The 27,434-nt window shown below is 61.8% G+C and overlaps 1 protein-coding gene across 1 annotated transcript; it reads left to right on the top strand.

Annotated features, from left to right (window-relative positions):
* Nucleotides 1–1,665: 1,665 nt before the first annotated feature.
* Nucleotides 1,666–24,315, top strand: INAVA (innate immunity activator). Its single transcript, XM_079931679.1, has 10 exons — nt 1,666–1,859; nt 10,347–10,495; nt 11,456–11,580; nt 11,968–12,084; nt 12,654–12,870; nt 17,405–17,455; nt 18,263–18,473; nt 18,651–18,809; nt 20,617–21,217; nt 22,680–24,315. The coding sequence occupies exons 1-10, from the start codon at nt 1,699–1,701 to the stop codon at nt 22,770–22,772; spliced, it is 1,884 nt and encodes a 627-aa protein (XP_079787805.1). The 5' UTR covers nt 1,666–1,698; the 3' UTR covers nt 22,773–24,315.
* Nucleotides 24,316–27,434: the final 3,119 nt, after the last annotated feature.

The following is a 27,434-nucleotide window of genomic DNA, read 5'->3' as shown; positions in this document are numbered from 1 at the left end:
TCTCCACGGTTCCCCTGTTTTGCAACTCTCCCCGCACCAATTACTCACACACCAAAGTGACGGGAACGTGAGTCTGCCCAGCTTGTCCTCGGGCGGACTGTCTTCTGTAGTGTGATGGTTAAGTTTATGTGGCAACTTGGCTAGGCCACGGTACCCAGCTGTTTGGTCAAACATTATTCCAGATGTTTCTGCGAAAGTATTTTTTTTTTTAGATGAGATTAACATTGAAATAAACAGTAGACTCTGAGTGAAGCAGATGACCTGCCATAATGTCGGTGGGCCGCATCCACTCAGGTGAAGGCCTGAATAGCAAAAAGACTGACTTTAATAAAGAGGGAGTTTGGCAAGCAGACGGCCTCTGGGCTCGGACTGCAACTCCCCCCAGTCTCCAGACTGCCAGCCCCACCCTGCAGGTTGTGGACCTGTCAGCCTTTGGAATAGGAATGGCGTGGACCAATTCCTCTCTCTTTGTGTGTACACACACACACACACACACACACACACACACACACACGGGGGATCCCCTATTGGTTCTGTTTCCTGGGAGCTCTTCCTCAATTTCAAGATAAAAATCTGAAATCCTTAGTCAGCCCACATGACTCTTCAGCCAACTTAGCTCACCTAGCGCCTCAGTACAAATTGGAAAAAGCCACCGCCTCTGGGGAGATGCGGCTCTGGCCAAGGCCCACGGCTTGGTGGGTGGAGCCTGGGTGAGCGTTCCCTCTTAGTTTGGTGCACAACCTGGACAACCGCACGGGGCGGCCTTGCTTCCTGCAGGCCCACTGCCTGCGGCTCCAGTCTTCTAGTCCCTTGCCCCTCCTGGCCCCACACCCCAAGTGCCCTCTGCGCCTAGACCCTCCTGAGCTCCGTTGCCATTTTGCTTCTGCGCATCCCATCGCTGCTGCCGTGGGCTCCTCCTCGCGCCCCGACCCCCAGTTTCCCTGGCATGGCCTCCTCGGGCAGGCTGTGCCGTCCTCCGCTCAGTCAGCCCCGCCGCCCCCCCGCCTAGGTGCTGCCGGCCTTCTTTCTCTGACCCTCTTGCCAAGGGATTGCTCGGCTAGCTTGGGGATCCCCGAAGCCCTTTAACTTTGATCCGCCGGGACGGGCACTAGTAGGTGCTCAGCGTGTTCCCTGAATCAGTGGGTGAGTGAATGAATGACGGGCGGGGCGCCGGCTCGCGGTACGCTGCAGGAGGCGACCCCTCGGAGCGCGCACCTCCCTCTCCCGGCGGGGCTGCCAGCGGCGGGAGGGGGCCCGGCCGGGGCCGCAGGGGGGCCGGGGGGCGGCGGGGCCGCGGCAATGGGGGACCGGGGGGCGGGGAGCGCCCTTGGGGGTGGGCGCGGCACCCCCTCGGCTCAGCCCGGGTCTCCAGGCGCGGAAGCCGCCGGGCCGGCCGGAGCGCGCGGAGGGAAGGCGGCCCGGGTCCGGGAGGAGCCTCCCCCGCCGGGCCGCGGGAACTGGCTGCGCGGGGGGGTCCCGCCGCGCGCGCCTCCGGAAGCGGGAAGAGGGGGCCGGCCTCGCCCCGCGCCCGGGTCCCCGCGGGACGCCCACCCCCGCGGGCACCTCCCCGCCCCGACGCGCGGCCCCGCCCCGGCTCCCGGATCGGACTCCCGGGTCCCTTCCTGCGTCTTTCCCCTCTTTCCTCTGGGCCTTGGTACGCCCCAGGGGACAGATGTCTTGGGATCTTTAACATTTGGGATGCTGCAAATGCCGAAGTTAAATGAAATACCTCCGGGGAGGGGAGGCCGGGAGGAGTCGCGGGGGGAGGAGAGCTGGCCTGGACGAGCAGGTCCCGAGGCTGCGAGGCGCGCGCGGGGGGCGCGGGGGCAGGCGGGCGGCGAGGGATCTCCATGGGACAGGTAAGGGGGAGCGCCGGGGCGCGACGCGGGAGCCGGGGGGATCGAGCCCCTAACCCACAGTCTTCCGCCTTAGAGGAGGGGGCCCTGCGGGGAATGGGGGGAATTTGCCGGGGGGTGGGAATTCCGAGTTCCTACCGAAAATGCATGTTTCCGTCTCCTCGACCTTTCTCCTCCGACCTTCCCCACGCCTGTGGATCCCCTGGCAGGTTCCGGGAAGGCAGACAAAAGGAGCCGAGTCTCGGGCCGCCTGGACGCGGAGGGCGCGGTGGGGGAGGGGAGCAGGGTGGACCGGACAAAGGGGCTTTTTGAGGAGAGCCTAGAGGTCTGATTCCAGGGCGCATTCCAGGCCGTCGTGGAGTCCCCTGTCCCAGCCCGCTCCACCATCGCTCGCTGGAGGCGAGCACCTTTCCCACTGGGAAGGGAGGAGAGGGGAAAGAAAACAGTTTGAGGAACCATCTCCCGCCCCCCTCGCCTGGAGGGTCCCGGGATATTTCCCTCCTTTCTCTTTTCACTGTTTTGGCTCGAGCAGCCGACCATTGGCTCCTTAATTGTTTAAGTGAAATTGTAGGAGCGCCTGAGACTCTTCTTTGCTGGGTGCTGGTTGGGGCGTCAGGTCGGGCCCTTGCTCTGACTTCCGATCTCATGTATCACAGGAAACTTAAAGGAGGAACTTAAAAAAAATAATGGAGAGTGGATGGATGCAGGAGGTGCAAGAGTTTTCTGATTCAGGACTTTTCCTTAGGAGATGAAAACCCTAAAGAGATGCAATTTTTTCCCTTCTTTCAAAGATCAGATTCCAAGTGTGTGGGGAAACCCCACTTCCTCACCAATGATGCTGTGGGGTTGGGGTTCGGGGCACTGGCTGGGAGCAGGGCGCTGAACCCCACGTTCTCAGCAGGCCTCTGGAATGCCCACTCTGGATACTTTGAATTGAAGGGCATGGCAGCCAGGGAGATCCATGGCCTTGGGGGTCGGGAGAGTTGGTTGGCTTGTCCCACTCCAAGCCTCAGATCCTGCTGGGCTGGGAAATGCTGCGTGTGAATTTGAGGGAGCAAGGGGCCTTGGAGGATTCCAGAGGACCAACGCGGAGACTGGTCGGTCCTCTGTCCTTCTCTCCCTGAGCTCAGAGATGGGGGTGGTTACCTGAGGGCGGGATTCTTAACTGGGTCCGTGGGCACCCAAGCATCTGTGGATAGCATTCAGAGGGTCGTGTACTCGGATGGGAAGGGTTTATTTTTCACTAACCTTTACTGAAATTTAGCATTGCCTTGTAACCCTTGGTAGTACCTGTGATTTGCCATTAATAGACACCACAGAGGGTTTCATATCACGGTGCAGTTGTGATCGCTGTCTTGAAACCTGGTTTACCGTCGGTCATGAAACATCGTTTACCATCGTCATTGCTACGGAACTGCCCACTACTAGATCCTGTTTGATGTTAATAAAGAAACATATATAGATTACTATGTTTCACTGTTTTTAGAACTGTATTTAATATAATCCATTATCTTAGTGATTCTCTTCATCTTAGTTTATGCATTAAAAAATATGCTATGAGTTGATTCTAGAAACTTCCATCACTCCCTCCCCCCCCCCCCCCGAGCTGGGGGATGGGCAAGGTGGAGGCTGGGTGGAGGCAGCTTCAGAGTCAACTCCTCTGTTTGTTGTGGGAAGACTGTGACAAACCTGTGGGGGGGAAGGGAAGGGCTGCGGGCTCTTTGGGAGACCCAGAGGAGGCCCCCCAGCACAGGGGGGCTGTCCCCTGTTGGGGCCCCTCAGCCTAGGTAAAGAAGGCGGTGGTCAGCCTGGAGGGCTCAGGGCTCACATTGTTTGGACAGAGGGTGTGCACAGGAATGTGAGGGGAGATGGGTGTGTGTGCAGGGGGAGTGGGGAGACTGCCTGTGTTGGTGACACAGCTCCACAGAAGGTGGTTGGGGGGGGTGACTTCCTCTGTCATCCCTGCCCTGGGGGCTGGGACAGGGGCTGGGGAGGTGTTCTTTGGGGCTGGAGAGGTGGTCTTGAAGCTCGGGATGTGGTCTAGGGGCTGGGGATTAGGTCTTTGGGGCTGGGGTGGTGGTTTTCCAGCTGGGGACGTGGTCTTGGGGCTGGCTAGGTGGTCTTTGGGGCTGCGGAGGTGGTATTTGGGGCTGGGGAGTTGGTTTTTGGGGCTGGGGAGGTGGTCTTGGGGTTGGGGGGTTGGTCTTTGTGACTGGGGAGTTGGTCTTTGGGGCTGGGGAGGTGGTAGTGGCACTGGGGGTTTGGTCTTTGGGGCTGGGGAGATGGTCTTTAGGGCTGGGGAGGTGGTCTCTGGGGCTGTGGAGGTGGTCTCTGGGGCTGGGGAGGTGGTTTTGGGGCTGGGGAGGTGGTCATGGGGCTGGGGAGATGGTCTTGGGGCTGGGGAGGTGGTCATGGGGCTGGGGAGATGGTCTCGGGGCTGGGGAGGTGGTCTTGGGGCTGGGGAGATGGTCTCGGGGCTCGGGGGTTGGTCTTTGGGACTGGGGGTTGGTCTTTGGGGCTGGGGAGGTGGTCTTTTGGATGGGGAGGTGGTCTTTGGTGTTGGGAAGGTGATCTTTGCAGCTGGGGAGGTTGTCTAGGGGCAGGGGAGGTGAACTAGGGGCTGGGGAGGTGGTCAAGGGGCTGAGGAGGTGATCTTGGGGCTGGGAGTGGGTCTAGGGGCTGGGGAGGTGGTCTTTGGGGCTGTGGAGGTGGTCTCTGGGGCTGTGGAGGTGGTCTTGGGGCTGGGGAGGTGTTCTTTGGGGCTGGGACATGTTCTTTGGGGCTGGAGAGGTGGTCTTGGGGCTCGGGATGTGGTCTAGGGGCTGGGGAGTTGGTCTTTGGAGCTGGGGTGTGGTCTTCTGGCTGGGGACATGGTCTTGGGGCTGGCTAGGTGGACTTTGGGGTGGGGAGGTGGTCTAGGGGCTGGAGAGGTGGTCTAGGGGCTGGGGAGGTGGCCTAGAGTCTGGGGAGGTGGTCTTTGGGGCTGGGGAGGTGGTCTTGGGGATGGGGAGGTGGTCTAGGTGTGGGGAGTTGGTGTAGGGGCTCGGGAGGTTGTCTTCGAGCTGGGGATTTGTCTAGGGGCTGGGGAGGTGGTCTGCGGGCTGGGAGGTAGTCTTGTGGCTGGGGAAATGGTCTAGGGGCTGGGGCAGTGGTCCTGGGGCTGGGGAGGTGGTCTTTGGGACTGGTGAGGTGGTATTCTGGCTGGGGAGGTGGTCTTCTGGTTGGAGAGGTGGTCTTGGGGCTGGGGAAGTGGTCTAGGGGCTGGGGAGGTGGACTAGTGGCTGGGGAGGTGGTCTAGTGGCTGGGGAGGTGGTCTAGGGGCTGGGGAGGTGGTCTAGGCACTGAGGAGGTGGTCTTTGGGGCTGGGGAGGTGGTCTAGGGGCTGGGGAGGTGGGCTAGGGGCTGGGGAGTTGCTCTTAGGACTGGCGTGGTGGTCTAGTGGCTGGGGAGGTGGTCTAGGGGCTGGGGAGTTGGTCTTTGGGGCTGGGGTGGTGGTGTTCCGGCTGGGGGCGGGGTCTTGGGGCTGGCTAGGTGGTTTTTGAGGCTCGGGAGGTGGTCTAGGGGCTGGGGAGTTGGTCTTTGGGGCTGGAGAAGTGGTCCTGGGGCTGAGGGGTGGTCTTTGGGGCTGGGGAGGTGGTCTAGGCACTGAGGAGGTGGTCTTTGGGGCTGGGGAGGTAGACTAGGGGCTGGGGAGGTGGTCGTTGGGGCTGGGGAGGTGGTCTTTGGGGCAGGGGAGGTGGACTAAGGGCTATGTGGTCTTGGGGCTTGGGAGGTGGTCTAGGGGGTGGGGAGGTAGTCGTTGGGGCTGGGGAGGTGGTCTAGAGGCTGGGGAGGTGACCTTTGGGGCTGGGGAGGTGGACTAGGGGCTGGGAAGGTGGTCTTTGGGGCTGGGGAGGTGGTCTTGGGGCTGGGGAGGTGGTCTAGGCGCTGGGGAGGTGGTCTTGGGGCTTGGCATGTGGTCTAGGGGCTGGGGAGGTGGTATTTAGGGCTGGGGAAGTGGTCTTTGGGGCTGGGGATGTGGTCTCGGGGCTGGGGAGGTGGTCGTTGGGTCTGGGGAGGTGGTCTTTGGGGCTGGGGAGGTGGTCTTGGGGATGGGGAGGTGGTCTAGGTGTGGGGAGTTGGTGTAGGGGCTCGGGAGGTTGTCTTCGAGCTGGGGATTTGTCTAGGGGCTGGGGAGGTGGTCTGCGGGCTGGGAGGTAGTCTTGTGGCTGGGGAAATGGTCTAGAGGCTGGGGCAGTGGTCCTGGGGCTGGGGAGGTGGTCTTTGGGACTGGTGAGGTGGTATTCTGGCTGGGGAGGTGGTCTTCTGGTTGGAGAGATGGTCTTGGGGCTGGGGAAGTGGTCTAGGGGCTGTGGAGGTGGACTAGTGGCTGGGGAGGTGGTCTAGTGGCTGGGGAGGTGGTCTAGAGGCTGGGGAGGTGACCTTTGGGGCTGGGGTTGTGGTCTTTGGGGCTTGGGAGGTGGTCTTTGGGGCTGGGGAGGTGGTCTAGGCACTGGGGAGGTGGTCTTGGGGCTTGGCATGTGGTCTAGGGACTGGAGAGGTGGTCTAGGGGCTGGGGAGGTGGTCTTTGGCGCTAGGTATTTGGTCTTGAAGCTGGGAAGGTGGTCTAGGGGTTCGGGAGGTGGTCTTGGAGCTGGGATTGGTCTAGGGGATGGGGAGGTGGTCTTGGGGCTGGGGAGGAGGTCTTTGGGGCTGGGGAGGTGGTCTTGGGGCTGGGGAGGTGGTCTTGGGGCTGGGGAGGAGGTCTTTGGGGCTGGGGAGGTGGTCTTGGGGCTGGGGATGTGGTCTAGCGTCTGGCGAGGTCGTCTTGGTGTTGGGGGAGTGGAGCTATTGGAGACTCGTGAGTGCTGGGATCCCAAGGTGAGGGGCGTGGTGAGAAAAGCAGGTGGCGTTAAGCCTTGAGGGGTCTCCTTCGTGTGCAGCGCTGTCTGTCTTCTTGCCTCCTGTGATGGGTCACAGTGTCTTTGGCCCTTGCTTCCACCAATGAAATAGAGTGAATTCCAAACTGTTGCTTTTCCTTGAAGGTCAGTGGCGTGGAGACCCAGAGGCTCATTTCTTGTAGGGAACAAGTTCCATTTTGGTCTCTGGCCCCTGGTGGTTGGGGACTGAGCTTAGACCCCGGGGTCCCAGTGGCCCTCCTGTGGACTAGGGAGAGGACTGGGGTCCAGGTCAGTGCGCCATGGGCCCTGTGGAGGGATGGTTGTAAAGATAAACAGGGAGGTGGCGGCCATGATGATTCTGGAGGGAAATGTCTGTGATCAGAACAGCCTGGCCTGCTGTGGGACCCCAGAGCCGCCCCGCGTGGAGTTCCGGGGTCACGGCCCGGCCCGGAGTTTCTAATCTCATCTGGCCTTGGCCCCGCTTCAGGGTCTGGGGAGCAGGGACCCTCCTTGTCAGCATGTAGTTTTCTCGCCGGTGGTCCCCACGCGCTGGGGTCTTCGCCTGCTCTGGGCGCTGCGCGGAGCCGGAATCTGGGGGGGGCGGGCGGCTCAGCACAGGGCAGGGGGGCCCTTGAGGCCGCGAAGGCCTGATCCCTGCTGCCTTCTTCTGGGGTTCCTCCGTGGGGAGCCCCTTTCTCCCGCCTGTGCGGCCCCCGGAAGTGCAGAGGCCCGGGCTGCCTGTGGGGCAGGCTTTGCTCTGGGAAGGGCTTGCTCACCGCTCCTCCCTCTGACTCAGGTTGGAACAAGTAACCTGGCTCCCCTGGCCGGGCAGCCTGGGAGGGACACAGGCGGGACCAGGGGAGGGACAGCCACCGGCCATCGGCGTGGGGAGCGGAAGTGGGCCAGAGAGCACGGGGCGGCCTGGGACACCCTGAGGAGACATGCCAGGCCCCTCGGTCCCCTGACTTGGGACCAGGGGGCATTTCCCGGACTCCTGGACTGAGCTGGAAGCAGGTGAGGGTGGGGCAGCTGGAGCGGGTCTTTGGGGCGAGGGCAAGCCGGCCTAGGGGTGGGGGGCCCAGCAGTGGCCGTCAGCCACAGGGCACAGGGGTGATGGGGGTGCTGGTGGGCTCGGATGAGGACCCAGCACTGTAGTTCCCAGGCCTCAGTTTCCACGGGAGCGGGGAAGGCTGGGACGAGAGAGTCCCAGGGCCTCCCTTTGGGGCCACATTTGTGACGGGAGAGGGTCCCAGTGGCTCAGCCCGAGGGCAAGTGCACGGCGCTCCCCTTCCTCCCCTTTTGTCCTCCTCTGCCTTTTCCTGGGGGTTTGCGTTCGTTTGCTTGTTCTCCGTTCTTTTTCTCTGTTCAGGGTGGACGGATAGGGCTTGCCACCTGGGGCTGCGGGTCTGGAGGGCAGGGAGGGTTCCCATGCGGAGAGGCGGGGATATTCCCAGAACTGCCTGTATCTGAAAGGCATGCCTTCAACACCCACGGGAGCCTGCAGGCCCTGGGACAGGGTCCCCGAAGCTGGAGGGCCGCCCCCGGGGGGGCAGATGAGCGGGCCGCACACGTGTGGGTCCTTCCTGCTCAACCTGGCGCTATCCAGATTCAGTGTGGGGACTGGCCAGGGCCCCGGGTACCGTCCAGTTGTCACCGTGCCTGTGAGGACGGGAGGCCCAGCCAGGTGAGGTGAGGTGAGCTCCCCTAAGATCACATAGGTGATGGCAGGATCCAGGCTGGAATCTGGGGCTCCCAACGTCCGGTCCGTGCTCTCTGCCCTACTTGGAGCAGGCCTGCCCCCGACCCTGGCCAGAGGGAGGAAGGGGCTGAGGGGGCCGTTCTGCTGGGCCACCCCTCGGTCCCTGCAATTCCTGCTCACTCTGCAACAGGCAACAGCATGAGAAGCAGGGCTGAGTTGTCAGAGCTTCCCAAGGCGACTCCTTAATGGTTAATAATTAATTAGTAAGTGTGAGTAATGGATGGCTTCCCTCCCACATCACCCCCTCCCTCGTCCAAGCAGACGTGCTAGGACGGCCTTCCTTCCTTGCTCTGACAGGGCCCTGCCCCTGGCTGCTGGGGAGGCCCACAGGCTGCCCAGGGCTCTGCAGCGGGCGGCGGGGGAGCTGCCTGCCGTCTGTCCCGCTCCATCTCCAGGAGGGATGAGGGTTTGGGAGGGTGAACCGGGCAGAGCTAACTCACGCCCAGTACCCTGGTCTCGGTTCCCAGAACGTGTGGCCAGGCTCTCTCCTTGGCATCTTCGCAAAGGCCCCATATAAACTTTAAAAAAAAAAAAATCCTCCCCTCCACTCTCTAGACTTCCTTGGAGAACTGAAACTCCAAAGTGCAGGTACCTATTGTTTTCAGGGCGAGGTTTTTAACAGGCCCAAGGTGCTCTGATAGGCTGTGCTGTTTCTGTAGGTCTGTAAAGCTGTCCATGGGCAGAGAGGTGCTCCTGGGGCCTGGCCGTCAGCGGTCCCTCCTCCAGGGGCCTGGCTGCGGGCTCAGCTTGTCTCCCACTGGCTGAGGAGCCCCCTTGCCCAGCAGTGATGCCCTGAGGAGAAGCAGGAGAAGCTCCAGACAGAGACTCCGGAGGACTTCTGCACTGTTGCTCAATGGCTGACTCAGGGAGCAGGTGGCTGGGCTTCCAGGCCGCCTGCCCGGGCCCCGCCCGCGCTCCCCACCCTGGCTCCAGCCAGCCGCCGCCAGGCCCCGGCCAGCTGGGACCCTGAGCAGGGGTGCAGACTTGGCGAGGAGAGAGGGGGCGCCAGCGGGTGCGGCCGGGGTGACTGCTGCCGGCAGACGCACACCTGGAACTCTACCTGAGCTGCACACGCGCGCCCGGCCCGGGCAAGCAGAGTGGCCGTGGTCTCCTTCCCATCTTGGGGCAGCTTCGGCTCTGGTCACCCCTCCAGCCCCGGCAGCACGCGCCCAACACACATGCACGTGCGCGCTGCCTCGCTCCCGGCTGTGGGGTGTGAGGTCCGGGCCCCCTCCCCTTCGAGGGGCCTCCCAGGCATAGCTGGTGGCCCGGGAGTTGGCTCACGGCTTTGGGCACCTGCCCTCGGGTGGACCGCCTGGTGTAGACAGACAGCAGGCAGCCTGGGCTGTGGGCCTCGGGACAGGGCCTGGCTGAGTGCCCGGTGCCCTCACCCACGGGGGCGGCGGGATGGGTCTCGGGCTGAGGACCGTCAGCCGTGCCTCCCTCCTGGCACCGACGTTTCCCCTCCCTCCTCTCCTTCCCTTCCTCCTTGACTTGTCCTCCCACCTTTTTCTCGTTCCCTCCTTTCCATCCTCTCTCTTTGCTCCTGTCCTCATGGGCTTTCTCCCCAGTGTCGTGGTCCCTGTGGCCACCACTGCTGTCACCCCTTGGGCTCGGAGGCCTCTCTGGGAAGGAGGCAGCAGGGGCCCAGGCTGGGCCCAGGGCAGGTGCGCTGGAGAGGCCCACAGAGCCTTCTGTCCGCAGCGCCCCTAGCACTGACACCCCCATCCCAGACTCACTCCCCCGGAAGCATGGGCCTCACGCCACATCTCGCACCCTCACCCACCTGACTCAACAGCTCTGTTTGGAGGCAAGGGGGTTTACGTGTATCATTTTTTGTTCTTTTAAAAGCTGGGGAAACTCCAGGCCACCTGCACATCCTGGCCCAGGCTGGGAAGGGTGTCGGCCCCTCCTCCTCTGTGCCCCCTCCTCCCAGAAGTCCACCATGGAGAGCAAGGATGAGGTCAGCGACACCGACAGCGGCATCATCCTGCAGTCTGGTGAGGGCTTTGGGCGCCCCCGACCCCACCAACTCCTCGAGTCCCAGGCTCCAGGCCCGGCCAGGCTGAGGGGCCCAAGGCGGGGGCGGCGGGGAGGCCACTGTGCGGGGAAGGGGGGTGCAGACCCTGGAAGGGCTGAGAGTTTTCCTCCCTGGGTGGGAGTGGGGGCTCTGGCCTGGAGTGCCAATCCTATCTGAACAGCTACCTGCCGTGTTCAGCTCTGGCCCCATGATTCCTAAGAAGCTGAAAACTCTTATCTGGTTCGCGGGAAGGGGCCGTGGCTCAGGCTGGCCACAGCCGATGGGCCCAGTCGGGTCTGGTTTGGACAGAGAGAGAAGATGCGCGTGCAGTGTGTGTGTGTGTGTGTGTGTGTAAGTGTGTGTGTGTGTGTATGTGTGTGAGAGTGTGTGTATGTGTGTGAGTGTATGTGTGTGCGTGTATGTGTGTATGTGTGTGTATATGTGTGTGTGAGTGTATGAGTGTGTGTATGTATGTGTGTGTGTATATGTGTGCATGTGTGTGTGTGTATGTGTGTGTGTGTTGGGCATGTGTGTGAGTGTGTGTGTGTGTATGCGTGTGTGTATATGTGTATGCGTGTGTGTGTATATGTGTATGCATGTGTATGTGTGTGTGAGAGAGGGGTGGGGGAGCAGACAAGGAAGAAGGCACCTGCCACGGGTGGCGGCTGGGAAGGGAAGGGCGGGAAGGAACGGGCTCTGACCACAGCCTGGCCCTCACCGCACACGGCCGAGGGGCCGCCCGTCCCTCCGAGCCGTAACGGTGCCGTCGGGCCGCCGGGGTACACGCCGCCTTTTGGGTGTGACACGGCCTGCTGTGGCGGCCGGCCCGCAGCCTGGGCAGGCGAGGCCGCCTGAGCGCGCGTGTGCGCCGTCAGCCCCGGGGGCGTCCCGCGGCGCCCGGGACAGGCTCCCCTGAGCGCGCGCCCCTGCCCCGCCGCAGGCCCCGACAGCCCGGTGGCCCCCGCGAAGGAGCTGACCCACGCGGTGCGCAAGCAGCAGAGGGCCCTGGAGGCGCGGCTGGAGGCCTGCCTGGAGGAGCTGAGGAGGATCTGCCTGCGGGAAGCGGTGAGGCTGGGCCCCGCCGCCCACAAGCGCGGGCTTAACCCCGGGGGCTGGAGCCGCGTGCGGGGCTGTCGGTGCCGAGGAGTGGGAGGCCCGGCCCTGAGAAAGTTCTGGGGGTCCGACGGGGCACCGGATGGCACAGCGAGGGGACAGCTCTCCCCGCAGCGCCCAGGCATATGGCCGGGCAGAGGAGGGGCTGCAGGGACCATAGCCAGGCCAGGGCAGATCCCCGGACGAGGGACAGCCCTGGATGCTGGGACGCGCGGAGATGGGCAGAGGCCTCTGGGGAAGGGCGGCACAGGTCACCCAGGGCCCGCCGGACGGGCTGTTCCTGCTCGGCCAAGGGCTGGGCGTGGAGAGCGGCTTGGCACGAACTTGCTTCCCCCGCAGGAGCTGACGGGCATCTTGCCTGCAGAGTACCCCTTCAGACCGGGGGAGAAGGCCCCCAAGGTCCGCCGCAGGATCGGAGCCGCTTACAAACTGGACGAGTGGGCCTTGCACAGAGAGGTGAGGTGCTGCAGGGTGCCGTCCCTGCTCCCCGAGGCTGGCGGCTGTGGTCCCCAGGCCTTGCTTCCCCTCCGCAGGGGTCTCTGCTCTAGCATCACACAGCTCAGGCCGCTTGGCTCTGCGTGGACGAGGGGCACCCGCCAACGTGTAGCCCACGTGGCCTCAGGGAAGCCGTGCCAGTGCCGGGAGGGCTGGGACCTCAAGGGAGGACGTGGGGTTCAGTCCCCTGAGGGCAGAAGGCCAGCCAAGAGCGCAGCCGGCCCGGAGAGGCAGTGGCCTGTGTGGACGGGTCGCTCTGGCTCCTGGGGCCATCCTCCCCTTTCTCAGCACAGGAGGGGGGCCGTGGGGTGGCTTGGACCCTCGGGTCCCTCCCCGTGGTGTGACGGGTGGCTCGTCTGCCTGGCCCTTTGGGGTGGGAGGGAAGCGTCCACCTCAGTCCCTCCCTGCCTGGCTCGGGGTCAGGCTGCTGGGTGGGTCCTGGGCCAGCTGCTTGGAGGCCTGGGCCCTGGACACCGCCGTCTGCTGGGGGTCTGGGCCATTCCGGTGTCGCTCACTGCGTCCTCCCCCAGGACCCACTGAGCAGCCTGGAGAGGGAGCTGGCCCTGCAGCTGCAGATCGCCGAGGCCGCGCGGCGCCTGTGCCGGGAGGGGAACCTGGGCCGCCAGGCGCGCCGGCAGCGGAAGCACGCGGTGCAGCAGGAAGAGAAGAAGCTGCGGGACCTGCAGCGCTGCCTGGGGGAGTGGCAGCGAGGCAACGGGGCCCCTCCCGCCCCGGCCCCAGGCCCAGGTGAGCAGCGGCCGGTCCCAGACCCATCCGGCCGGTCCCAGACCCATCCGTCCCGTCGTTGGGGGAAACCTGCTTCCCCGGTCCGCCCCACCCCATCCTGACCCGTGGCAACCCCACAAGCCTCAGCCCAGTCATCGCCCTCCCCTGAGACCCTCCCCATTTCCTTAGAAAACAACCCACTCCTCCCTCGGAATCCACGCCCTGCAGGAGGCCTCCCGGACAGGAGGCACCCCCAGGCTGACCTCAGCTTATCTCGAGGGCTTGTCCAGCCCTCCGATCCCAGGCCCACAGGGCAGGTGGTCCCGTGACACGGCCGAGGGCCCACATTCTGTGCATATCTGCTCGCTGCAGTGCTGCAGGGCCCACGGCTGCCGGCGGATGCTCTGGTGGAAGTGCACACCCACCGTCCCTGAAGTACCTAGAACCGCCCAGTCAGGACTGGGGCCCCCGCGCTCTGTTCTCTAGTTACTGTGCCTCTTAGTCTAGTCCCTGAGCCCGGGGTCCAGCGCCCGCTGACTGTGCGGCACCTAGTGAGTCGTCCAGGCCCAGGCGTCAGGGGACATCACGCGTCCAGGCCAGTTCCTCTTCCAGCAAGTGGTTCTGGGCCCTCGCGTGTGGCTTTTTCTTTCTCCTGACCCGAGCCCAACCTGTCGGGTCAGTCCTTGGAGGCCTCCCTTCCGTTCCGGCGCCAGGGCATTGGGCTCGCCCTGCCCCAGGCCTCTCCTGGCTCCCAGGCCTCCCGTGCGTGTGAGGGAGCTGGCACAGGGAGTTGGGCCCTGGGCTGAACCGGATCTGGGGCCTCCACCTGGGCTCCCCAGCTCCCACCCCTGCCCCTCAGGTCAGCTTTGTGCCAAGGCCGCCTCCTGCCCCGGCTGGGCACGTGGCCTCTAATTTAGGGTGAGTCCAGACGCCTCCCAGGTCCCCCCCAGCAGCCAGGAGGGGAGGACGAGGGAGGAGATGCCTCCACGCGACAGCTGACCCAGTAACCCCGGGCGGCGGGGAGACCCAGGCAGGACGGCCGACCGGCTCTGGTGGAGAGGGGCCTCCGTCCTCCCTCTTCCTGACAGGGCCCAGGATGCAAGCTCCCCTTGAAAGGCAGCTGCTGACTTGGGCACGGAAGCCCCCGAGGGCTCGTTGCTGTCCTGGTGGCAGGGGCCCGGGGGGCTGTGCCCCGTCTGTGTGTCCCAGCCCCTCCTGTGTCCCGTCTGGCCTCACACCGCCCTGTGGGCTCCTCTGACCACAGGCCTGCGGTGTGGGGTGGTGGACGGTGTAGGGCTGTGGCTCTGCTCCTATCATTGCGACGATGAGGCTGCTTGTTGGGAGTGGGGAGCAGGCCAGGACACGCCTGGGGCTTGGCCAGCCATCCGCGGGAGGGGGCACTTAGTCCAGGGGAAACAGCTGTGGGGAAGGGGCTTGGCCATGCGACTGCTTCCACCCTCCTGATCAGAGAGGCAGCTCTGCTCTCCACCCGCAGCCCTGGCCTGACCAGGCCGAGGTCCTGGGTCTAGTGTCCTGTGTCGACGAGGCCTGAGGTCCTGGATCTAGTGTCCTGTGTTGATGAGGCCTGAGGTCCTGGGTCTAGTGTCCTGTGTCGACGAGGCCTGAGGTCCTGGGTCTAGTGTCCTGTGTTGACGAGGCCTGAGGTCCTAGGTCTAGTGTCCTGAGTCGACGAGGCCTGAGGTCCTGGGTCTAGTGTCCTGTGTCGATGAGGCCTGAGGTCCTGGGTCTAGTGTCCTGTGTTGATGAGGCCTGAAGTCCTGGGTCTAGTGTGCTGTGGTGATGAGGCCTGAGGTCCTGGGTCTAACGTCCTGTGTCGATGAGGCCTGAGGTCCTGGGTCTAGTGTGCTGTGGTGATGAGGCCCGAGGTCCTGGGTCTAACGTCCTGTGTCGATGAGGCCCGAGGTCCTGGGTCTAACGTCCTGTGTCGATGAGGCCTGAGGTCCTGGGTCTAACGTCCTGTGTCGATGAGGCCTGAGGTCCTGGGTCTAGTGTCCTGTGTTGACGAGGCCTGAGGTCCTGGTTGCAATGTCTTCTCCTGGGAGCCCAGGAGGAGGTGGTTCTAGACAGGTAATTCCTGCTCTTGGCCATCTGCCCAGCTGGGCTCGCCCTGAAAGCAGGAAGTAGAGAGGGATTAATAGTTAACTAGCAATAAAGATGTATGAAAAAATAATTAGTAGCTGAAAGGTGTTTTGAATTAAAGAGGAAAAAAAAAAAGCAAACAAACTAACCCAAAAAAAGTTAGAAAAATCCACCCACCCTCTTGGTCTCCGCAGGAAGGTTACTCAGTTTGGAACCTAATTCTACCAGGTGGCAGCCATTAGCTTGTCCCCTGCGGGTGGCGGGAGCGGTCAGCTGCGGGGCGAATCGACCACAGGGAGCCTGATGAGAAAGGCCCCCCAGCACCGAGCTGACGTAACAGGTGCTCAGGACGCTTTTGTTGATTAGCGGTGCCCGTGCTGGCAACGCTGGTAGGAGCTCTTCCATGATGAAACGTTCCAGATCTGTGCTGTCCAATCGGCAGCACTCACTGCATGAGACTGTTGAACACTTGGACTGTGACCCGTGCGGCTGAGAAACTAAAATTTTAATTTAATCTAAAATAGCCCATGCAGCCAGTGGCTGCTGCACGGGACGGTGCAGCTTTGAGGATGCCCAGCGTTTGCATGGCCTCTGCCTGGGGTGTCCGCCTGCCGCTGCTGGGCCGAGGGTAGGGCTGTGGGGCAGCATGGCCAAGACAGCAAGCAGCCCCCACGAACCACCTGATTAAGCCACCGGGGCTGATGGCTGTCTTCCCAGACCATATATTCAAACCCCAAACACGTGACTACACCCAGCCCCCGACCCCGGCATCCCTGGACCGTGACAGTAACAGTCCCACAATTTCTTCAAGTTGACATTTGTGAAACATAAACATCTCGGTTCCCCAGGTTTTTGTTAAAGATCAGAGGCTGGGAACCAGCATTAGGTAAGAGCACGTCTCCCCAGTTGAACCTTAAAGCACGGGCTGCTCCGTGGGCAGCCGCCCCTGCATGTTTACAGACTGCTCTGTGTAAAGGTTCTGTCTCATTTAAACTGAGGAGCAAACGTTGACAAACTTCTGTAAAGGTCCAGGGAGTAAATGTTTTAGGCTCGTGGGCCATGTGGCCTCCGTCATTACTACTCAGCTTGGCCATCGTATCATGAAAGCAGCCAGACGTTACGTAAACAAACCCACAGTCGTGTTTCAATACAACTTTATTTATAAAACCAGCCAGAAAAAAAAAAATTGTTTTTAAGGGACTTCGCTGGTGGTCCAGCGGTTAAGACTCTGTGCTTCCACTGCAGGGGGCACGGGTCAGGGAACTAAGATCCCGCATGCCTCGCGGTGTGGCCAAAAAAAAAAAAAAAAAAAAAAATCCAGTTAACTGGATTTGTCCCACAGGCCTGCCACCAGCCAATCCCTGTTATAGAGGATTTTCAGATGGCTGGAAACGGAATCTACTTTTCTTAGAATTTTCTGGTTAATGACCTCTGCATGAAAGGCCAGCTAACAGGAGAGCCCATAAATGGTGGTGGTGAAGGACCAGACTCTGGTCAGACGGTCTGGGTGTGAATCTGACTCAACCACCTTCCGGCGGTTTGACCTAAGCTATGTTATCAGCTCCTCCAAGCCTCTGTGTCCTGAGCTGCTACGGGGAGATGGTCATCTCACCGTACACGGTTGTTATGAGGCTCACGTGAATTCACGTATATAAGGCGCTTAGAAAAGCCCAAGAGAAATAATTAGCTATTGTCAGTTTGCCCTCACCCGTGTTCTCAAATGTTGTTGAAAATGCTTTGCGAGTTCCCTCCGGGTCATGTTAGGTTAGACCGAGTATCTGAAGTTTCAGTGTTTTAGGGACAATGGTAAATTTGAGTCCTCTGTCTTCCTGGGTCCAGACTGCTGCTGCCCATGCAGAAGGACCGTCCTCCATGTCCTTAGGCGGCTGTCCTGTCACCAGGGAAGGACCTTCCTGACCCAGACGGCCACTCTCACTTGAACTGTGAGAGCCCACGACCCCATAGCTGCAATTCCCACTCTCGCTGGTAATGCAGGGGTTCTCAGATTTGCGGGTGTTTGAGTTGAGCTGTATTTATGGTATCAGAAGACTATACAACAGTTAGCAAAAATCTCTTTACCCCGGGGGCCTTCCAAAATGACTCTCTGCCTTCCCCTCCACTGCCTGGAAACCCCGCCAGAGGAAGGCCTGGCTTTTTTTTTAATAGATGGGGAAACGGAGGCCCAGAGCGTTGAGATGGCTTATTCGAGGTTACAAAGCTAATGGCAGAGCCAGGATTAAAATGGAGTTTCCTGTCTCCTCACTCCTATTTACTGACTTTTATTTTCTCCTTCCAAGTGATAAATTCACACCTAGCACAGAACTGAACACGTGGTTGGTATCTCCCGATAAGGGATGCTATCAGGAAGGGGGCGGGGCAGCTGCTCAGCACTGCTGATGCCCCAGCTCTGCGGGGGGATTTCTTCACCTCCTCCTCTCTCCTTTGGCCTCCCCAGAGCACGGCACCTCAGATGACTCCCTGTTGGACGGGCTGCTCCGTGAGGAAGGTGAGAGGGCAGTTTAGGGGCTGTTGTGAGCGCTGGGCTCCTCCGCGAGAACTCGGGGCTTGGGCGGCGTTGGCTGTGACTTCTCAGTGAGCTAAAGGAGGCGGGAGCCGGGCTGGGCTCAGCGTCCGTTCCACCTGTGCGCCCTGTGCGTGGGTGAGGGGGGGATGTGCTGACGCTTTGCCGGTCCAGGTGCTCGGTCATCGTGACCGGGAGGGGAAGGGGAATCCAGCAGAGCCCTGGGCCCCGGGCCTCCCTGCCTTTGCCTGGGACTTAGCCTTTACGTCAATACGCACCCGTCAGAGCCTCAGCCATCGGGCCACAGTCATTGCCCTTTGTGAAAACAGGGTAGCACTGAGGGAGGAAACACAAGTCCGTAGATTGAGAACCCTGGTGACAAACCCTAACGATGCTGAGGGGTCAAGGTGGGCCAAGAGGGTGGTGAGGTCCTGCCCAGGGGAGGGCCCAGGCCAGTAAGGAAACAGCACACGTGGGCACAGCGTGAGAGGAAGAATAGGGAAACAGGAGGTTAGCTGCAGATACGGCATCAGGAATAAAGGTTAGAAAGGGGAGTCATGTGAGCCAAGAGAGTCAATCTGGGGAGGCTTCCTGTAGGAGGCAGGTATAAGATGGAGCTGTAAGGAGTAAGTCTGAAAGGAGAATAAGGTGTTTAGAAGCATCTGGGCCCAGAGCCATGGCCTGGCACTGCCAGACTGGCAGCCACGGGAGGGCGGGCCAGGCACAGGCCACGGAGGTTCTGGTTGGGCTGGTTCCCCCACCACTGCCTTCCCGGGCTTCCTTTACCTGCAGAGGCATCTCAAGTGCCAAAACCTCCCCCAGAGTCCCCAGATGCGCCTTCCCGGCCTCTCCCTCCCCAAACCCTCGAGGGGCTGCAGCCAGCAGGCCTTGACACGGGGGGCCTGGAGCGGGCCCCCATCCAGAACAGCCCCTGGAAGGAGACGAGCCTGGACCACCCCTACGAGAAGCCCAGGAAGTCCTCCGAGCCCGGAAGCGAGTCCAGGTCAGGCGGGGGGAAGGGAGGGCCAGGAGCAGGTGGGATCTGGGTGGGGGGCACAGTGCAGGAGACCCCGATCCTGCGTGTGATGGTGGGAGGCATGAGTCCGTCCCTCCACACACCGGAGCCCCTGGATGGAGGCATTCCTGCTGCTGACCTGTCTCCAATCCCTCCAATCTCCAGCAGCCCGGCCAGCACCCCGCAGGATGGGCCCAGCGAGTCTAGTCCTGCCTCCTGCTACGTGGTCCCCGTCCGCAACGTTGCTGGGCAGCGGCAGGGCCGCATCAGTGCCCCGGCCACCCCTGAGATGCAGGGCAGGAGGGGCCAGTCACAGCCCCTGAGGTAAGAGACAGGCCACCCCAGTGATGCAGGGGGTGAGACCCACCATTGAGAATTTACCTTTGGAGGGTGGTGGCTTCCAGGATTATGTGGGACACCCGTGGGTGACACATGGCTTGTGCAGTGGCTTCTCCTTGGGATGTTTTCTTAAGCACCGCTCAATAGAGGCTGCACCCCAACCAGCAAAGCCAAGGGCGAGTCCCTCGTGAAGCAAGGTGTTTTCTTCCAAAGACTCCGGTTTTGTCTCTTTGCACAACCAGATTCCACTTTTCTCCCCGTCTCTGCAGACTCTCCTGCGAGAGCAGGAGTGTACCTTAGAAGATACTTTTGCAGTTGTCTGTGATTGTTTTATTATTAGTCTCTTGACGATGGACGGGTCACGTTCTCAACGGACGTACAGTTGATTCTCATTACTTGGGTAGTTATGTCCTGTGAAGTGCAAAGCTGACCCGCTGCTCCCGGGGACACACAGGGTTACGGCTTCTGGTCACAACGTGTCTGTCAACTGATCCATACGTAACCTTGTTTTATGGGGTTTCTGTTTAAAGACACCTTATCTAATACGTACCATCAACTCATTAACATTGAACTCAGGGCCAACAGCCCTAGATCTCACGCCTGAACGAGGCTCACCTAACATGTTATTTTCTCCGTAAATCACGTCCCAGCTTCCTTGAGCTCAGGACACCAGACGGTCCTGCAGCATCAACTTTGGGGCCATTTTAAACACTGAAATCACCAACAAAACGCACAAAAATACGAAAAGCATGATACTAAGTAGACTGTGGGAATCGTATGAGAGCTGAACCCAGAACTCAGAGCCTCGGCTGGGAAAGCCTGCTGGGCCCTGCGTGTGTCCACACGTGACCACAAAAGCGCCGGGAGTGTTGATTTTGAGGCTATAAATCAATTTGAGCAGTCGGTGAATTTGCAAATACAGAACCCATGAATAACGAGAATCCACTCAATGCTCCTTTCCAAGTTCCCTGCTGTTTGGTGCTCGTTTCAGTGACCGAGTTACGACAGGCAGTGTCGGCCACACCGTCCTACAGCCCAGGGCACCCTCAGGACATTGCTGGGTTCTTCCGTCAGGTTAACTTTGCTTCTGGGCAGCGCTGGGCTGGAGGCCAGAAATGCATCTTATAGTTTACATACTGGGGGGCCTTTTTACACACAGGGCCTTTGTGCAGATTAGTGAAAGGCGCCCCGCTGGACGGACAGGCCTGCTCCCGGGGTGCTGGCAGAGGGAGGCTGGATTCCAGCCCCGCTGGCTGTCCGGAGCTAGTGCCCTGGGGAGGGCCACCTGCATGCGGCCACCCTGTCCTAGCCGGCTGGGGCTGCCGTATAGAGCAGCGGAACTGGACACACACCACCGCCTCCAGACTGGGAGGCGGCAAGTCCAGGACGCAGATGCCCCAGGGCGGTTTCTCCTGAGGCCTCTGCCCTTGGCTGTAGAGGGGCCCGCCCTCTCCTCTCTTCACTGGTAGTCCCTCGGGATGGGCCACACACCAGCTTCACGCCTTCACCTCGGACTCTTGATGGTGTCCGCCCGTTCAGATTGTGTGGTTGAAATGCCACTGGACGCCTCGCACCTGAGATGGCTGAGAACAGGAGGCAGCTGTGGGTGGCCTCCGTGACCCAAACCCCAGCGTGCAGTGGAGCAGTGGTGTGGGGTGCAGGAGGGGCGTGTAGGGCGAGCCGGGCCAGGAGGCTGTGGGCACATGGGGAGGCGTGGCCGAGGCCGCGCACGCGCGATGCCTTCCCCGCCGCCCAGGCAGGGCTGGCTCAGAGCCCCCTCTTCTCTCCATAGGACCGACCCCTTCCGCGCGGGCCCCGACGGCAGGGGTCGCAGCGCCCTCCCGCGCCGCCGCCCCACTTACTACACGGTGACTGCACCCGCTCCCGTGCCGTGCCCCGCCTGCCACTCGTGCTCCGAGGACAGCGGTTCCGACGCCTCCAGCCTGTCGCACCCGACGCCGCCCGGCAGCAGCAGCCCCGACATCTCCTTCCTGCGGCCACTGTCCCCGCCCGCGCCGCCCCGCCCGCGCGTGCCCCGCGGCCCCCGACTCCGGCCTCCCCCCGCCTGCCTGAGGGCCGCGCGCTACCTGGTGCTGGCTGAGGGCCGCCCGCCGCCCGGCCAGTGGATCGAGTGGGGCCCGGGCCGCGGCGAGGACGCGGCCGCCCCGCGCTGGCAGCGCCCACCGCCCGCCCACGGCCGCGTGGTCCGGACGCCCTCTTTGCGCGACAGCCCCGCGGGCCGCGGGCTCAGCAAGGCGGCCGTGTCCGAGGAGCTCAAGTCGTGGCACGAGCGGGCCCGGCTCCGGAGCTCACGCCCCCACTCGCTGGACCGCCAGGGGGCTTTCCGCGTGCGCAGCCTACCGCCTGGCGCCGAGAGCTTCGCGCGCACACAGGTACGCGCGCGGGTCCGGCCCTCCCAGGTCCCGCGATCCGGCGCTGGGGCGCAGGCGCACAGCCTGCAGTCCGGTGGCCGGGCAGCTTTCAGCTCGGAGGAATAGGCCCCAGAGCATTTCCTCGCGGCTCTGGAAGGCCCGCAGGAAGACTCCCCTGGCGGCCTCCTGAGTTCGCCTGGACGTTTAGCTCTAGAGCGCGTGTCCACGTGCGCCAGTGGAGGTGACCCTCCCAGACACCTAAGACCTTTTTTCCTAATGGCTCCACCGATGATCTACAAAACAGAGAGGCCTCTATTTATAACCGTAAGGCCAATCCCCATCACCCCCCAGTCTCCCGACTTGAGTGCCCAGGACGGAGGGAGAGTCTGGCAGTGTGTATGCAGGGGCCATAACCTGTGACCGCCTGTCAGCCAGCTACTGTGCCCCACTCCCCTCCCGCCACCCAGCTGAGAAGCAGGGTGACTGATGGCTAAGGGCGCAGGCCCCGGTTCAAGTCTCAGCCCTGCCAGACTGGGCAGGTTTATTAACTCCTCTGGTCCTCCGTCACTCTCTGTAAAATGGGAGTCTTAAAGGACCCATCACAGAGGGGCAGTAAGAACTTGAAATGAGTTAATATGTGGGAAATGATTAGAGCAATGCATAGAAAGTCCTAATACGTGGTGTTATTATCACCTGGGGCCCCCCGAGGTCGGGGACCGAGTTGGTGGGCAGCATATAGGTGGAGCACCCCGACGTGAGGTAGCATGGCCACTCTTGATTTCTGTGCCCAGTTTTTTCTTTCTGGAAGAGGGGGACCGTGCATGAGCTTTTTTTTTCGGCTGCGTGGCATGTGGGATCTTAGTTTCCCGACCAGGGATCGGACCCATGCCCCCTGCACTGGGAGCGCTGAGTCTTAACCACTGGACTGCCAGGGAAGTGCTGAGTGAGCCTTTCTTTATTGCTCCCTGGGAAGGAGGGCTCTGCAGGGGGTGTGCTCCAGAAGCCCCCGACAGGCTGCTGCTTTGAGACCCAAGATTCTGGCCGGGCCCAGCTGCACCTCCCTCCCCCGCCCCCAGTCCTCTGGGCTGCAGCTGGCATCCTGGGCCTGGTAGCACCCTGGCCGCAGTCCCAGGCCGCACCCTCCAGCTGACGTGCCTTTCCATGCCTGCGAGCTTGGACCTGTCCTTGGCCCGGGCCCAGCCCATCCCAACCTGCCAGACGGGGAGGGTGATGAGAAGTGAGCTGGGGGGGATGGGGTGGGGGTGGAGCAAAGGTCAGGGTGCCCGTCACACCCGAAAGAAAGCTGGAGTGGAAATGGACGAGGGCACAGAGAGCCTGCCGCGGAGGCGAGGGCTGAGTGGCTGGGCCGGTGCTGCCACCGGTCAGCGTCCTTAGGGGACAAGGATGGTGTGGCCGGGCTTGCTGTCCTGATGTCTCGACCTGCTTTGCTCACCCACCTCTCCTTTCCCCCTGGCCCGGGCAGGTGCCCACCGTGTGTGTGCTCCGGAGATCGCCTGAGGGGGCCCCCGTGCAAGTGTTTGTACCTGAGAATGGAGAGATCATCAGCCAGGTGTGACCCTGGGCTCCGGACGCCGTGGCCGGCAGGCCGAAGAGACTGCTTCCCAGCGGGGCTGGGGCTGCGACCGCCCACCCTTGAAGCCCTCTTCGGCTCTCCTCCCCCATCGCAGGTCGATGACCTGGAGCTGAGACTTTTTTTTTTTTTTTTTACCAGTTTTTGTTCAGAAGCTCTGGCCTATGGATTTATACTTGTGGTTTGTCCCCAAGATCCCTGTAATATGACAATGCTTTATTCCCCAGAGACAGGCCTACTGGACTCGAGGCCTTGCCTCTGACTAACAGCACCTGTCTCCGTGTGCAAGACGTGTGGTCGGGGACGCATCCCCAGAGAACAGCCCCTGGCCCTCCCGCCCCACTGCCGCTGGGGGCTGCACCTCCCTCCGCCATTTCCCAGCTCTCAGGCTGTAGGGTGCCCGGGCTGGGGGCGAGTCGTCCCCTCTGTGATGTGCTCTGTGATGCACGCACCGAGCTAGGTTAAAGGTCAGCGTGTCCTGGCGGAGTCTTGTCTTCCTGGGCTCTGCTCTTTTCCTGACCCCGTGACTTCCTTGTAGGGGCCCCTGTCACTGTGTGCGCTCTTGTCCTGAGGCTCCCAGCGTCGACCCGGACCCAGGAGCCTTGGGCTGGAGGCCTCTCCAGATTGGAGCATCCGTAGGCCCTGGCCGGGAGCTGACCACCTTCTCTGGGCCTCTTGAGGGCTTGCAGGCCACCGCCTGCTCCCCCCCGCCACCGCCCCACTTCCTCTGTTGTCTTTTCATCGTCGTCATCCTAAAAACCAGCGCTTTACATGTGCTTCTGGAAGGGCGCCCCCTGTGGCGCGTTCCCAGGGCCGGGGGTGTCATTGCTCCTTCCCGCACTCGGCTGTGCTGCCCTGAGACCGGATTTCCTTGAAGGAGGGCAAGTCCTTGTTTTTACAGACATGGGGACACCCGCCTTGCAGGGTGTTAAGGAATCATCCTAGTGCTGAGACTTGAGGCCCGGAAGCCGGCCGTGCTAAGACCGTCCGTGGTCCCGGGCTCTCATCCTTGGGCCTTTGCTGCCGGGTCAGATCCCCAAATAGGGGTCCTGCTCCCAGGAGAGAGCCACTGAGCTGAGGCTGGGAGGTTTGGACGCACCAAGCGCTGACCTTGCCCACGTGGCATCCTCTGTCTGTAGGACGGGGGCTACACAGACAGCTCGAGGCTCTAAGAACTTTGAGGCCTGACCCGGACGAAGCACAGTTCTCCCGCTGCCTGGGGAGGGCGGCCCGGCCCAGGGGTCGGGAGGAGGGAGGGGCCTGAGGGGAAGCCCGCATCCCTGTGCTCCCGGCCCGCAGCATCCTGGCTCTGGGAGCACCTGCCCCGTCGTGTTGACTTTGGGCGCTGTTCCGTGGCGGTGGGTGTCTGAGCGCGTTGCCCCTGAGCACAGCCTCTGCCCCCTGCCGCCCCGGGTCCTCGCGGAGTGCGCCCTCCACGCCCGCGGGTCCTTCGCGTTGACTTACTGGTCCTGTGTGATGCCTGGTGCGCCTGAGAAGTGGCTGTGTCCTCAGCTGCGGGGCTGGAGCGGTGGGGTTTCCGTGCCAGTTACTCCAATAAAGTCTGTCTTTGTGAGGCGGAGCCGGTGAGGAAGGTTCTTTTGTGCTGAATTCCGTGAGCAGAGGATCTGGCCAGGTCCCTGGGGGGCGGGGGGTGGGGTGGGGGGGAAGCTCTCTGCGTCCCCGGGCAGGATGGAAGCAGGAGTTGAAGCTCTTTGGTCCCCCTACGCCCGAGGCCCGAGGAGCTGGGCTCTGGGAGTCCCTCCCCGAGAAGGACCTGGGGCCACGGCAGCCCCTGGGGGTTCCGAGACTGTGCTCAGTGATGGGAGGGGCTGAGCCTCCTCAGAGCCGTTCTGGGGGGAGAAACAGCCCCTCTTCTCCAAAGCTGGATGAGGTCGGGGGCGGGGGGGGTGGACTGCCCAGGTCACAACGGGGCGGGAAGGGCAGCTCGCATCGGCTACCTCCATGCCTGCCCTGCAGGGGCCGCTCTGGAACCCAGCGCAGCGCCCCCTGGAGCCTCGATGCCCAAGATGGGCGTGCGCCCCAGAGCTGAGGCACCAAGTGTCAGGTGAGGCGTCCCTTCCGCCGGCCCTCGCGGCGGCCCCGGGGCAGGGCGTGAGGCTGGGCAGATGCCCGTGGGTGGGCTGGCCTCACTGTGCCCTCTGCCCTCCCTGGGCTCCAGGGACTGCGGCTTTGGGGGCCGGGGCGCTCCATTCTGGGGTGGGCTCCGAGGGGACACAGCCCAGGGTCTCTGGAAAAGTGTGAGCATCCCAATCTCAGACCTGAACCTCTTCCACCAAACTGAGTCGTGGATCACGGCCCAGATTTTGTGGATTCTGTGTTTTAGACCATTATAAGGAGTGAGGCCCAGGGAAACCATCACCGGAGGCCCCAGGGTGCATGCCGAGGGGGAAGCTCCCCGGCAAAGGGAGCAACCAAGTCCAGCGAGCAGGACGGGGCGGCAGGAGGAGACAGGCCCCTGGAGGGTCCTCTGGGGGCAGGGGCAGTGGGCACCCCGGCTGGGGACCCAGTGTCCAGCGTGGGAGACGCGGCCAGGCAGCACTTCCCTCCTGCTCCCAGGCAGGACCTGGGCAGACATCTGGGGGCTGTTAGCCCCCCAACCGCAGGACAGAATGGGATTATGAATTGGGCAAGGGGTCGGGGGCTTCAGGATTTCAGCAGCGAGCCTCCCAAGGCAGAGGGATGGGAGGCCACCTCTGAGTCTGAAGCATCCACATGCAGAGAGGTGGGGAGGAAGCAGGGCCCTTCAGAGGGTCCCCACTTCCCAGGGGGAGGGAGCGGGGAGCCGGCAGTGGGACCGGAGGGGGCACCGCTCAGCCAGTTGCCTTTGCTTTTCCGCAGCCGCCCTGGCTGCCGCCCCCAGTGTGCAGATGGACTCACCTCCCAACAAGGTCACCTTTTCACCATTGGCTGACCGCGTCTCTTGGAACCCTAACTTAGCAGGTGAGTCAGCCCAGGAAGGGGCTCTGTCTCAGCTCCCAGCGGCTCAGAGGTGATGGTGCTTGGTTGCCCAACCCTCGCTGGGGACTCACTGATCGGCACGAGTCTGCCCACTCCTGGCCGCCCAGTCGCAGCTCTGGTCTCTGCGTGCCTGTCCCTTTTGAGACCTGCCTCCCTGAGGGGCCTGGAGCTGGATGGGGGCCAGGACATTGTCTGGGGCTCTTGACCGTTCAGGAGAGCCACGGCAAACCTCTAGACCCACCGGTGTGTCAGCAAGTCCCGGATCCCACCCCTGAATTCCCAACTCTTAAATCCAGCTGCCCGGTGACATTTCCACTTTGATGCCTCGTAGGTGTCCCAGCTGCGCTCCCTCCGGACTCTGCTGCCAGCCCTAGACCCGCCCCACCCACTAGTGCAGTCCCTCAGGCTCCACATCTGCGCTTCTGTGTTCTCTCACACCCAGCTCACTGCTCTCCCTTCTTGGTCCTGCCTTCCACAGAGATACAGAGTCTGAGCGCTTTCTCCTACGTGCCCTGGTCCCAGCCCCCATCACCCCTCCCCTGGGTTATTACCGTGCACCCCCTGCCACACTCCACACCGTCCCTCTAGTCTCAACTAGTCTCAACCCAACGGCCAGGGTGATTCTGTTGAACACAGCAGACCACCTGCCACTGTTTTACCGGGAACCTACCCAGGGCTCCATCCCTTACAGAGCAAAAGCCAGAGTCCCTACAGCCATCCTTACAGTGGCCTCGCGAGGCCCTCCTGACCTGTGCCCTGACCGCTCTGCGTTCGTGGCTGGCCACTCTCCCCGCTCCCCCAACTCCAGGCTCCAGGCCTCCGGGCTGTTGCAGGAACATATCAGGCGTGGTCCTGCCCCAGGGCCTTTGCGAGGGCTGCTCTTCTGGCCTAGAAAGTTCTTTCCCCAGGTATCTGTAGGGCTTGCTCCTCACGGCCTCCAGGGCCACTCAGGTTCAGTCAGTGAGATTTTCTCTGACCTCCTGCGTGTACACACACACACACAATGTGTACATGCATACAGACAAAAGTGTACGAGCAGACGCAGAAGACGCATGTCCCGTGAAGGGACCTGTTGATATGTCCACGCTACGTCCGTAAGCTCTGCCTGAAAGAGCACATTTCACGTAAAAGGTGCTCAATGAAATGTGTGGAGAAGAAAGCACTTATTGATTTCCTACTGCGGGCCGGAGGCCATTCTAAATTTTTTACGTGAACGAATTAATTTAACCATCATAACAGTGATAGACACTGTGATTATCATCCCCGAGTTAAAGGAGAATTTAATTTGCTCAAGATTTCTCCTTTATTTATCATTATCCTGTGTTCATTATTTATGATTATCATTTGTTATTTATCATTATCATGCTGTCGTTCATTTAATCCTCACAACAGTGACAGGGGCGGTCATCCTCTCCACTGTACAGATGGGGAAGCGAGCTGAGGGACTTTAACTCGGGAAGGTCGCAGGACGCGTAAAGCACAGGGCCCTGATTTCGGGCACTTGAAACGTGGCAGCTGTGCTGTGCCTTGAACCCCACCTGCACACCCAGGGTGCTCTGCGGCAGGGCGGTGAGACATGGCCTGACCTCAGGCTTAGTAGCCGGTGTTGCTTCGGGTCCCAGGGCTGCCACCACCTCCGTCCTCTTGCTTCACCCGCTCCCGACGGCC

The sequence above is a fragment of the Stenella coeruleoalba genome (genome assembly GCF_951394435.1).
Source record: "Stenella coeruleoalba genome assembly, chromosome: 1".
NCBI classification, from domain to species: domain Eukaryota; kingdom Metazoa; phylum Chordata; class Mammalia; order Artiodactyla; family Delphinidae; genus Stenella; species Stenella coeruleoalba.
This window is presented reverse-complemented; position numbering and strand designations above follow the sequence as displayed.